The sequence below is a fragment of the Bacillus rossius genome (assembly GCF_032445375.1).
Source record: "Bacillus rossius redtenbacheri isolate Brsri chromosome 4 unlocalized genomic scaffold, Brsri_v3 Brsri_v3_scf4_1, whole genome shotgun sequence".
Lineage (NCBI taxonomy): Eukaryota > Metazoa > Arthropoda > Insecta > Phasmatodea > Bacillidae > Bacillus > Bacillus rossius.
This window is the reverse complement of record NW_026962010.1, coordinates 25617856-25632209: the sequence shown is the minus strand read 5'-3', so window position 1 is coordinate 25632209 and position 14354 is coordinate 25617856. Positions and strand designations below refer to the sequence as shown.

Below are 14354 nucleotides of genomic sequence, written 5' to 3'. Positions count from 1 at the left end.
AAACAGAAACATTTTTGGTGTATGGAATACAAGAAAATGTTTAATCGATAATTTTCGAATATTGGTAAACTTATAATAGAGTGTTATGTACATTGAGATTTAAAAATGTTCCAGGAGTTTATTAAAGTATCCAAATCTACATTATGCCTGTAGGCTTTGCCGAAAGGTATTTTTTTATGTGTTAGGTGTAATTTAAACCTCTAAGCTTAGCTGGGAGCCTTATAATTAAATGTTTATTAAGTTATGCAAATGAAGTTCTCCAGAAAAATATTTTGTACTATGTGTGGTTGTTAACTTTATGTACAGAATAGCCAGTTCCATAAAGAATAAACGAATGTCCTGTAATGATAATTTGAAAGTTTTTGTCTCTAACTTGTAATTAAAATATGGCATTACTTTTTTTTCTTCAGTGTTTTTCAATGCAAGGTTTATAAACGTTTTGGGAAATAAGTTTTAGGATAACATTTACTTTGGCAGTTTTTTCGCATTCTTGTATATAAAAATGTTTTCATATTAAACACTGCACACCAGTAATTGATTGGTTCAGTGTATCTCCAGCACTGATATTACAGTACATTGCAATAAATCTTCATGAATGTAAAAATTAACACCACCCCACAAAAAAAATAGAAATGCACACCGGAGTGTCGGACACAAATGTTTTCGCTCTATTGTGCAGCGCTGAGTGGTAACGTATGGCATATAGTAAAAAAAAACACAAATGTCAAATAAACTATTTTAAATATTATTTACTCCGGGCATATAATCAGCTTTAAAATTCATTGATGACATATATTTAACTTCGAAACGCGGGTCAGCTGTTTTTAATTATGAGAACAAAAATGTTATTTTTAATATGATTCAATTCGGCAACATAGGGCTATCTATGTTCAACAATAGTCATAAAAATATATCAGCCCTAGAAAATGATATTAACATAATTGGAACGTTTGTTTAATACATTTCAAAGTGAAAATAGACATATTTACAAGCAATAATTATAAGACCCATAAAATACATCCATTTAAATTCGCAGTATAACATTTCGAGAAAATTATTCTGTAGGAGTTTAAAAAGCAAGCCGACAAAATTATTTTTGACATCTCAAAATCATAAAAAAAGATTGTAGTAATCACGAAATTTATCCGGTAATAGATTACCTTGTGATAACCACATTTCATTTATTTTATGGTCTCTTAACTAAATTTTTGGTAGTAGGTATGCATATACTATTTCAAAATATATGTTATGATTTTCACAGTAAATGAACGAGTGCTAAAATTTTAACTGCTAAATAAAATCAAACTTTTTAATAATAATAATAATGTCATCCTAATTCTCAGTTTCAGGTATGAATCCTAATAATTACTAACTAGAAGATGAGTGAGCGTTATCTTTAGAATCCTTCATATAAACTGCCACCTTCTTTTGCACCAGAGGGAGATGGAACGAGTACGACTACTGTATATGATCACTTATCAGAGTAATGGTGAGTCACTGTTATTTTGTGAAGGGTATGCGTATCTGTAATGGCTTTATTAAAGAAGAGAGGCTGGATGATAATGAGATTGGGTTCCTAAGGTAAATTAATATAGTTTTAAACACCAAAAGTAAGATTTCTTACACATTAACTAGCTGCAGAAAAATACAAAAAAAATATTCCAAGCACACAACAATAATTATACAACTCACTACTGTAAAAGCATTACTTAAAAAAATGTACAATCGTATAACTGTTATAAAAAATTAATAAATTAACATTTATTGGTAATTATATTGATTTTACTTAGGAACAGAACGCTCACAGTATGTCTAAGAGGTTAGGAGTTTGTGAAGTTTTATCAAAGATTATTCAAAATAAATTATAATATTGTATTACAATAATGTTTTTTTTTACTTCATTGGCAAATATTTTAATAGCCAGAATCAAAATTACTTCTCTGGAATTGTTAAGTGTTCCGTTTATTGCTAAAAAAATTTGTGAATTATTAGGTAATAACATTGATCAAAGCAGAAGTAAAGTAGCAAAACCCACTTTCTTAGACAAATGGCTGGTCAGGAAGGGAAATGATATTGTACATAAGGAAGTGTCCAAATGTGAGAAGGCTGTGAGTAAAGAGACAATGCTTGATAAATGGGTTATAAGGAAAAAGGTGAATGTAAATGAAAGAAATTTTTTATTGTAAACTCCAGCAAAGCCAATAGCTGTACTTCTAGAAGTAGATATCATGAAGTTATAAAGCCTACTCAAGATGTAAAACATATAACTCTAAATAATAATAAAAAAAAACATTTACAGTATTACATCAAAATATGCGTAGCTTAAAAAATAAAAAAGTATTACTTGAAAATGTTATTGAAATAAACCATCCAGATATTATCTGCTTAACACAGCACTGGTTGAAAAAAGATGAGATATTAAATTGTCAATTTATAAACTATGCGCTAGCTTCTCAATACTCTAGAAACACAGCTAGTGGTGGAGGTGTGTGTATATATGTGAAGAATAATTTAACTTTCAAAGGAATTAGTGTAGACAACATATGTCAAGAAAAAATTATTGAAGTATGCTGTGTTACAATACCAAATTTAAACTTCTGTATAATTGTTGTGTACAGATCACCTATCAGTTCAAATGTAGGACAGTTTTTTAAGTCACTTGACAAGTTGTTAATGAAGACAAATAAGTTAAAAAACTATTTGATTTTATGTGGAAACTTTAATATAGACTTAAATGGAGGCACTAATTTAACTGAACAATTTAAAAAATACTCTACATAAATTTAACTTACACTATACCATTAGAGACCCAACAAGAATAACTTGTACTAGTAAAAAAGTACTTGATAATATCATAACAAATATAGATAAAAAATTATATTTTTCCTTCAATTGTGTAACTGCAATCTCAGACCATGATGCCCAAGTGATAAAGGTGGATAAACCAAAGCAAGGAGTTTATTATCACGTTTTAGCAAAAGTAGAACAGAAAAGAATATTTAGCAAGGAAAATGTAACTCTCTTTAATTCACTATTAAATGATGAGACATGGTTTGATGTGTATACACAGTTTGATCCAAATATAGCTTGGAATAAATTCTCAAATATTTTCTTTTTACTTTTTAATAATGTATTCCCTAAACAATTGGTAAGAGAGAACATAACAAAAACAAATAAATGGATGACTAAAGGATTGCAAATCTCATACAATAAACTAAAGACTCTTCATATAGAAAAAAGATCTACAAACAGTGACTTATTAAAGTTATATACAAAGAAATATGAGAAAATTTACCATAAACTTATATTGGAAGCTAAAAAACAGTACAATAGTAAAAAGCTACTGTATTCCTCTAATAAAAATAAAGAAATGTGGAAATTAATCAATAAGGAAACTAAACAAAGATTAATACATAAAAATATAACTATAAATGTGGATGGCATGGAAATTCGTAATGGTAACCAAATAGCTAATGAATTTAATAATTTTTTTATTACCATACCAAATAAATTAATAAAAGGAGTGAATACCCCTGTTAATCAGCAAAAATTATGTGAAGAATTAAATTTAGAAATGAATACAAATTCCTTATATTTCACCCCAATAACAGAAAAAGATATTTTAGAGACTATTGCAAAATTAAAAAAACAAAAACTCTTATGGTCTTGACGAAATACCAACCTCACTACTAAAAAAGTGTTCTCATTTTATAAAACTTCCTTTGACATATATATTCAATCTGTGCTTAACTGAAGGTGTTTTCCCAGACAGACTTAAATGGACAAAAATAATTCCTGTATATAAAATAGGTGCAATAACTGATATGAACAATTACAGACCAATAGCACTTCTATCATCTTTTTCAAAAATATTTGAAAAAATAATCTCAAAACAACTTATATTATATCTAGATAAAAATAACATTATATCTCAGAGTCAATTTGGGTTCCAAAAAGGGAAATCTACAGAACAAGCAGTTTACAAATTCATAGGAAATATTTTAAAAGCTATTGATAAGAAAAACCATATTATGGGCATATTTGCAGATCTTTCCAAAGCATTTGACTGTGTGGACCACTATTTACTATTAAAAAAACTTGAGAGTTATGGCATAAAAGATAAACATTTAAAATTATTTAAATCATATCTACAAGATCAGAAACAAGTAACATTAATACGTCAATGTGATGATAAAGGTACATATACAAATGCTATATCAAAACCTATGACTATTTCAATAGGAGTACCGCAAGGCTCGATCTTAGGTCCCATATTATTTATAATTTTTATAAATGATCTTCCAACATCAGTAATAAATGGAGACGCTATCATGTTTGCAGATGACACAAATATATTAGCAATAGTAGAAAATAAAAAAGAACTAATAACTAAAGTAAATTCTATACTAGAGGAAGCAAATAATTGGTTTATAAAAAAATAAACTAGTACTAAATTTATCAAAATCCACTATATTACAATTTACAAGAGTAAATAGTCTAGCCAGTAAACATGATTTTGCTACTGTAAATGGTAAACAAATTAACATGACTGACCATATTAAATTTTTAGGGCTACAGATAGATAAAAATTTAAATTGGCATATACGTATATAAATGCCATATACAAAAAATTGTGTTCAATGTGCTATGTTATACATACTATCAAAAAAATCTGCTCTTTAGAAGTTGTAATGGCATTATACTTTGCAAATGTACAGTCTATATTAACATATGGAATTATTTTTTGGGGAAACGCATCACTGTTCAAAAAAGTGTTTAAAATTCAAAAAAAGATAGTTAGAATAATAAATGGTAAGACACAAAGGACTCACTGCAAACCATTGTTTAAACAATTAAATATTATGACTTTTCCTTGCCTGTACATTTTTCATACTATACTTTACACAATGCGTAACTCCACAGTAATATCAAATACATAGTAATATACACAGTTATCAAACTAGAAATAGATGTGATTTACATTTCATCACACATAGAACAAAACTATTTTCACAAGGAACCTACTACAGTAGTATCAAACTAATCAATAAATTACCAATTGAAATTAAGGAAATTGTCCATTTAAATAGGTTTAAACAAGAACTAAAGAAATATTTGGTAAAAAAATCCTTTTATTCAGTTGAAGAATACCTTAGGGTGTAGCATATTAATATGTTGGTTTTTGTATTTCAGCAAGTATGGTGGTTAGGATGTATCAGCAACCTAAATAATATTGCCAAGACAAAGATTGTAGTATCCAGGAGTGTGGTTATGTTTTGTATTTAAGATTTGTGTTTGTCTATATGTTTTAATTTTTTGTTTGTATTTTGTATATTGACATCTCCCTTCTAGTATGTACTGGAGAAAACAGGAGGCAACCAAATAAATAAATTAATAAATAAAAATAAATAGTTGCTAAGTGGTAAAAAGTCGTACCTGTAATTGATATTTTGATTTTCGGTTTGTTGACAGTCCCCTAATGAACTCAAATCAATATAAATCAATAAAACACGTGGCGTGATATGTCGTTAGCAAGAGTGTGAAAGTATCAAAGCAACATAATTAGCAACTAAAATACCCCTCAATGATCAAATTATCCAAGAAATCTGCCTTATATTACAACATAGATGTAAGATTCTAAAATGCAGGCAAAAAAGTTTTTTTTAACTTGTCTTGAAAAATAAAAAAGTCAAATAAAATACCCTAATCAATTAACAAACAATAACAGTCACATCCAACCAGAAGAAAAAGTAAACAAGTGTTTTTTTTCACTTCAATAGTACATGATCACTCTTCAATCAAACCATGTTCTCACCGAGCTTAATTAAGGAAATATAGTTCAGGCAGAGTTTGACACAATAGGACTCTATTTATTTAAGTATCATGGCGGCACTGAAGGAGAAAAATATTGTTGTTTGTTTACCCATGTTAAAAGGAAAGTCAGTATGGTAAAAATAATTGTACAGGTCATACGTATGTGTCATACACTGTGTGTGTGTCTCAAGATTTCATCATTTGTTGTATCAGAAACCTTAAAATTGCAAATTATAAAATTCACTCTTAACTTATGGTACAAAAATACTACTTTTCCATGTAAAAATTAATAGATCATAATTGATAATGTCACTTCTATTTTCTAGTTATTTGTTAACAGTGTATTAAACAAAGTAATTACATTGCAGAAAAATAATACTATTGCGATAGTAACTGATGTGGTCTAAAATTCACATAAGTATTTTTTTATATATTGGTAGATATAAAAAGAAAATAACAATATTCGCTTGCATTTGATCATGGTCCGAAATTCATGTAAGTTATATATAGGCCCATATATAAGGAATATAATTGGTAGATATATAAAGAAAATAAGAATATTCACTCGCATTTGATCATGGTCCAAAATTCACGTAAGTTTGAATTATATATTGTTTGATATAAAAGGAATATAACAATATTCACTCGCATATGAACCTGCAAAACTCATTTCAAAATCAATAGGAGTTGGTAAGAAACAGTTTTTTTTAGATTTAACGATCTGCTTTAGCAGTACATACATGATTTTATGTCGAGGCTTTTCGTTTTTTCGCCTGTCGAGCTTCTGTTATGTAAGGTGGGTCTTTGACTCTCATACCTCTGGGTATGCGAGCATCTGCTAGCTCGGGTAATATGCATTCCATGAAAAATTGTTTCAATTTAGGAACCATGATATTATTCCATAAGAGCTCGTCTTTTTGAATCCTATCAACTGTGATAGCACCGCCTGCATACACAACAAAGTCTCAATAGTCGCGGTTGCAAATATTAAGTTGACCTTGTACTTGATAATAGTACTTATGTGTTCTGCGCAGTCTTGGTACATCTCTAACTATTTCCATACATATCTTTCGGTCAGTTGAAGAAAGTGCTTGGGCCAGTTGAACATTCTTAAGTGAAAACAAACATTTAACTTCAAGTAAACCATCATTTCCTAAAAGACCATCAGGACTAGCACCAAGGAATGGATGCTTCTCATCGATAAACAAACCACACTTCTTCACATTACACCCTGTCTGAGTCACATACATATCAATAGCTTCAGTCTCGTGTACCCTCCCGTACTGTATTGCAGGTGTATTGATTTCCTTCTTATAAAGAATATCCTTTACTAAGTTGGTACATGGTGTGGTTTCTCGTCGACACATTACATGACCAAATACAGATGTGGTGAGGCGATTCATACGCATTTCCCGCCACTTGCTATTATTGTGCTGACCAACAGTACTGCGCTCGACTTTAGTTATATGTTGATACGCTGACATAACCTCCATCAACAACCAGTACTTGTGATAAACTAACGACCCACATATTGACACACGGGCACCACGCGACGAGCAGGTATGGGACGGGAAGCTAAGCCTAGGTGGAGGGTAGCCGAGGTCTGGCAACCTCGCGGCGGGGAGCCGGGCTGTATACCTGCTCGCTCGGGGGCTGTCCCAGACTTCCCGGCGCCAAGAGAGCAGCGGGTTGCGTCCGAGATATTTTGGAATTCCAGGCGCCAAGAAAACACGCATTCAATTGGTAGCACACATCTGAAGTACTATTACGAATATCACACTTTTTATTGTTTCTTACAAAACTATATGGTTGTAGGTATTGTATAAATATATTGGTTTTTATTTTAAGTGAATTGTTGCCATTTTTATGTTAAAGTGAAATTGTCTGATTTTATGACCGTGCACAAATACTACCAGTCATTTTTTGAAACTTTTGAATACCATTACTTAGTTGTTCACTTATGTGTGTTGCAATATACAAAAAATTGGCAAAATCTATCAAATACTTTTATAGTTTTGTACTACCAGACGTGCTACCAAACTAAACTTTGAGCTCACATAGCTCATAAACCATCAGATTTAGAGACAATTCGTCACTCCCCAAAACTCCTTTATATGTAAATATTATTTTCACATTACAATCAGGAATAAATATTTTTGGGTCATACAGCCAAATCACTTAAATTTTTTTATTACTTATTACTTGCGCAACAATATCCAAATAAAAAGTAAGACTTTAAAATTAGAAACGTTAAAAACCCACCTAAGTTGGAGGCGGGTACATTTCCTTTGCCATTAGAAGGAAATGATGTAGTCGTTCACCTACGTCGCGATACCTCCGATGGAACATTAATAAATAAATAAATAATCACGTATTGGTTCATTTGAATACTGGCCAATCACGGAACTGTCACGTGACAAAATTGTCCAATAAGAAACATAATAGATACTCGTAAACAAGAAACAATGGTGATCGCCGCATGAACACACAGATATTGTGATGAAAATTAAATAATTCGATATCTCCTAAAGTATTTGGAATTTCTTATCTCCGCCGGTTGATTTAAAAAGAGGAAGTGAAAGAGCATAGAATAAAAGTATTTTCGGATTTTTAGCATTTTTTTCCGCATATACCGCGACTCTACATATTTACCGTTAAAGAGCATAGAATAAAAGTATTTTCGGATTTTTAACATTTTTCAGAAATACCACTAACCTACATATTTACCCCTGGAAATACCACAAAATTGGGCAGCTGCAAGGGCAAATATTATGTATAACACAATTCAGAGTTGGTTGTAACCTTACAGAAAGATTTATTTCCTAATCAAAATGTGCAAATCTTTAGGTAAAAAATCAGCATGCAACACTCGCACCACACAACTGACGCTTGAACGCCACTTGCCTCTTCGTGCCTGCGCAGCTCGCCAACCCAAAACTTGGCGCGGTCCCAGGAGGCCCGGTTGGAGACGTCGAAGCACACTACAGCTGCCTTCGCCCCTCTATAGTATATCCTGCTCATGGCTTCGTACCTGATACACAAACATGCCCCTCTCTAATATTTCATGCCCATGCCCTTGTACCTGATGCACAAACATGCCCCTCTGTAGTATATCCTGCTCATGCAAAATAAATAAATAAATTTACGTCACTACAGAAAGCACAGGCGCTAAGGCCAATCTCTCATGGAAAGTCTCAGCTATGCTAATAACAAAGCACAAAATGGCAATGTCTGCATCATTGCAGGGGCTACCGATATAACCTATAAATTCTAATTTCTCAGAAAAAAGTACAAATTTTGAAACAATTTTGTCAGAGTAAATAGAAGTACACCTGTCATGTTAAAAAAAAATGGGCCTAAATCTGTAATTTTATTATTTACCGAAAATTTGTGACTTAAGAAACAGGGTTGGGTAATGACGTGTAGAATATTAATATTCTACATACGTGTAGAAAATAGTGTAGAAAATGTAGACTATGTAGAATATACGCAGAATATGTAGAATATTCAGAAATAAATGAAAATCTACCTTTCAGGAACTAGTTGGAATATTCTTTAAGGTTATTCCCAGTATCTGAATTATAAATTTATTAATAATGGTGCTCTTGAACTGTCAATCTGCCATTTCCAGATCTGTTAAAAATGGTTTTGTTTTCGCAATTGGGCCTAGTAAGACACTCATTGTCCACTTAATCTCTGTGCTCCTCTAAGCAGCCTAGACAACCCTGAGCAGTGCAAGTGTTTCTGCAGCTAAAAGTATTCATAAAATACATAGTAAAAGACATTGTTACGTAGGACATACCTTCAAAGTAGTGTATCAGACTTTCAGGTCTATTACACAGAATAAACAACACAAAAATGTATGTAACAATTTATTTTATTTTTTTGGAACTCTCTAGTTAATCAAACTAACCAAGTTAAATTTTTAATTGCCAATCCTTATTAGTATTATTATTATTAATTATATTTGTTTCCAAACACAAAGTTAGACTTCAGTATAAGTTAAGTGAATTCTGTTCAGTTAGTTTGGTACTACTGTCAACATACTTGTGCTTTTTTTTCACCAACACAAAAACAGTAAATACAAGATGGCAGGTAGACCTAAACATAGTTTATGGAGTCAGCAAGGATTTAAGTATGCCAAAGAAAATAATAAGAGTGTGGCACTGTGCATATATAGATTTACTAATTTCTTTCTCTAAAATAAATTGATGTTCACTCACTGTCTGTAATGTAAGAACACATTTTCAACAATTACAGGTGTACGTGTAGCTGTACAATTTTTTTTCCACTTCAATGGATTTGTACTGTCATCTGTAGATTCATAATGGAATGGTGTTAGTTTTTGGTTCTACAGCAGTTTGTTTTCTATTTTTTCTAGAAATGTATGTCATTTGACTCCTACTTCTACTCAGCAAGGTAAATTATTACACTCCAACAATGCAAAGCCGATTAAAGCTACAAAATCACATGAGGAAGACATTGATGATCCAGGTCCCAGCATGGACATATCAACTTCTCAACTAAAGCGAAAATTCTCAACAATGGAAAATGCTCAATGCAGTATTAACTGTGACTTCCCTGCTTCAACTTCACCTTTTGATGAGACTAATGGAGAAGACATCTTAGGTGAACATTCAACGACATTGGATCATATTGCTTCTTCATAAACTGCACAACTAATGCTATCACCACCCCTTTCAACAAGTACTACTAGTGATCTGAATGACTGTCACTTTACACAACATTGAGAATGCTAAGGAACATGGTGGGCTGATAACCACACATTCATAAATACCTTTTTACGATCTGATGAAAAAACCTGAACAAGAAGCTGCAAATCAAGCTTTGGGTAAATTAATATTTGGCTGCAACATACCTTTTAGCGTTGTGGAATCAAAACATTTCAAAAATTTTATAAAAACATTAAGACCATCATACAAACCACCAAGCAGAAAAACAGTTGCAACAACGATGCTCGATAAAGAATATGAAGATTGCAAGAGTAATCTAAATTTTGGTGAACATTCTGTATTACTTATTGATGGGTGGAAAAATGAAGCAACTAATACCAGAAATGTGGCAGCTATGATCCACAATGCTGAAGGTCAAGTAGGTTTTCTTAATGCTTGGGATATAACAGGTGATAAAGAAACTGGAGAAGCTTTGAAGGATATTGTTTCAGAAGCAGTTATGTCTTCTAGAGATATCTACAACTCAGAGTTGTATGCAGTACGTTCTGATAATGCAGCAAACATTATAAAAATGGGTAAAGTTATTGATCTGTTGCATGTAACATGCAATGCACACACTGGAAATCTTTTAGCAAAAGAACTACCTAGTACCAATTCAATTGACATCAAGAGTAAACAGTGTGTTAAAAGCATTTACTTCAGCTGACCAAGAAGCCCGTCTTCTTCAGTTTGGGGGCCACCGCGTAATACTGCCATGTGATACTCGATGGTGCAGTAACAGAGATACCTTTCTTTGCGTAAGACTAAATATACCAGCAATGAAAAAAGTAATTGCCCATGGAGTAACAATTGACCCACATATCGTAAACCTCATGTTCAACGACAACTTTTTGAAACAAGTTGATGATGCTACTGCACTGTTTGAACCTGTGTGCGCCCTTATAAACAAGTGTCAGCAGAGTGGGTCCAGCATTGCTGATGCAGCTGAAGAATGGCTACAACTGAAGCTCCCACATGGTTATCCACATCTTGAAGAAAAGGTTAACAAAAGAAGAGCATATGCTTTAACTACATATGGCATGGCTGCAAACCTGTTGCATCCAGTATATAGAGGGAAAAGACTATCAACCGAACAACATGATGAGGTAGGTAGATAAAGGAGGAGGAAGTGGGCTTAACGTCCAGTAGTAGTATCTGTCCACCAAATCTTTTCCATCCTCCTTCAGTACCACATTACAAACCTTTCCAGATACTTATTTTCCATTTTTCTCATTGTCCATGTTTCAGTTCCATAGAAACATAAAGCTACACTAGCTACATAAGCTTCTTTCTTAGCTAAAGATCTATTTTTCCAGTCAGTAGTGTCTCATTTTGTTGCTGAAATACAAGTTTGGAATTTAAATTTGATATTCTCTTTTCTCTCTTAGGTAGAAGACTTCCTTTTCAATGAACTTGATGCAAAAGGACTAGAAGACTTGGGCCAATTTTAAAAGTTCGGCAGCAGGAAGTGTGTTCACAACACTAAAATCCAAATGAGTCGATAAGCCATCTGTATTTTGAGAGTTTGCTAAGCGTAAACATCCAGTATTAAGCACACTAGCTCTGAAACTGCTAAATATTCCTGTGCATCTTCAGCACAGTTGGAGAGAGTATTTAGTGACTGGTCTTTCGTTCACTGTCCATTGAGGAACTGACTAACCTTTGAACGTTCCAAGAAGTTGTTGCACGTCTACCACATGCTAAAACTGCATGATTTGCTTCTGATGAATATTGAGAAATTCTAAAGACTATACATAATGTCATCTATCTATATGTATATATAGTATGTGATTTCGGTTAAGTATCACTGGATGAAACATAGTGTGTTTGTTCCTTCATGAATACTTTCAATTTAATATTACAAAGTTATAAGTAATTTTGAAAACCAATTGTATCATGTTACACAAAGACACTCATTAAAAGCAGGCTGTAAAAAGTTGAGTATTATACATGTAGAATATGTAGAAAATTCAATATTTTACATTACATATGTATATTCTACGCGTATATTCTACTGACCCAACCCTGCTAAGAAATTTACCCCAACATGTTTGCACTGATAGGTAGCATATCCTTTAAATATACGTACCTTTCACTGCCTGCTGTGTCCCATATCCCTAAAGTGATTTTCTTGCCTCTGGACTCCACCTGCTTGGCTGCAAACGCAGCTCCTATTGTCTGCAAGTAAACACAGTTACTACAATGCTTGTGACACAATAGTAACATCCTAAGTTAATTGTGGAGTTTACAGTCTTTCTATTTAAAAAAAAAAAAAAACTACGTTTATATTTTTGTTTATCTTGCAAGAGTTGGCTTTCTTTATGCCAAATAGGATATTTTATACCGTTTTAATCAAACATTTATGCCAATCTGCTTCAAGTAATCGACTGCACACACGTTTACCTGCAGCACTGCGACTCAGAAGAGTAAAATCAGCATAACATTCAAACATTAATTAGTACCTAAACACCAATTTCAATTTTTTCTCATTCTTACTTCTGTTTTGTTACTTATAAAAGCCCTATAACTCCAAAACTAGCCACTTGGGCGAATGTAATAATTTGTGCTTAATGTGGCTGTCTACTAAAGTGCTATACAAATCAAATCAGGAAGACTGCTGCAGTTGGGCACAATTCAAATGAGGTTATGTATGCTTACATTTTGATACGAGTTATCATTAAAATGATCATGCACATAACGTTCAACTAAACTAGTTTTTCCAACATTTTCATGGCCAAGTAACACTACTTTTATATCTACACGGCTCATGGCAAATAATATAATTATCTAATTTGATTCATCTCTAAAATTCCATTAAACCACACGCAATAACCAGTGACGCCTACTCTTGAAAATCTATGCTTGAAAACACCTCCGTCAAATTCCATATGTATATGAGAAACAGCAACAAGATAAATACAGTATTCTGCCATGATGGTTTCCAAGACAAAACCTCTAGACAAAAACGTCCGCCCTAAACATTTTAAAATCAGAGATCTTTATTAACAATAAAAATAAAGTCTTATCACTACGATATTTATAAATATACATTTATTTATAAAAAAAAAAGGAAAAAATTTCTAAACTACTTTCTACTTTCCACTTTTTCTAAATGGGTCGACAGATTTTCTTATTTGCTTTTAGCAACAACTCCGTACAAGAAAAACTGGAGTTAGGCCGCGCGAAAAATGTTACGAATTCAACATTTATAAAATTTTATTGGTTTCATTATGACCAATGAGAAAATAAAAACACATCACACAATGGCTGTCCTTATCAAAAGTTATATATATATATATATATATATATATATATATATATATATATATATATATATATATATATATATACATACTTTTTTAGAGCATAGGTCTATAAAAATACTACCTACATTAATAATCACCCTTGCAACTGAAAAATTATTATATATTAAATAATTCGCAGCTCCCAAACTAAGTAATGTGCACATATACCAGCTACATCAGTCGATTGCTACAAGCTTTCTCTACAAAATGTACTGTCCACTTTTTCAAAATGGGACGACAGATTTTCTGTATATGCTTTTCGCAACAACTCCGTGCATGAAAAACTGGAGTTAGGCCGCGCGAAAAATGCTACGAATTCAACATTTATAAAATTTTATTGGTTTCATTATGACCAATGAGAAAATAAAAACACATCACACAATGTCTGTCCTTATCAAAAGTTATATATATATATATATATATATATATATAAATACTTTTTTAGAGCATAGGTCTATAAAAATACTACCTACATTAATAATCACCCTTGCAACTCAAAAAT

General features: G+C 32.1%; 1 protein-coding gene across 3 annotated transcripts in view; it reads right to left on the bottom strand.

Moving 5' to 3' along the window:
- Positions 1–13507, bottom strand: part of LOC134541747 (ras-related protein Rab-24-like) — a 28316-nt gene extending 14809 nt beyond the window's left edge. The window contains exons 1-3 of one of the 3 annotated variants that reach the window (XM_063385404.1): positions 13206–13507; positions 12637–12725; positions 8719–8845 (exon numbers count right to left, since the gene is read on the bottom strand). In XM_063385404.1, coding sequence (XP_063241474.1) covers positions 8719–8845; positions 12637–12725; positions 13206–13316 — 327 coding nt within the window. In that variant the 5' untranslated portion in view covers positions 13317–13507. The remainder of the gene's footprint in view (positions 1–8718; positions 8846–12636; positions 12726–13205) is intronic. The other 2 variants (XM_063385405.1, XM_063385406.1) reach the window with 2 other exon arrangements.
- Between the last annotated feature and the right edge of the window lie 847 nt (positions 13508–14354).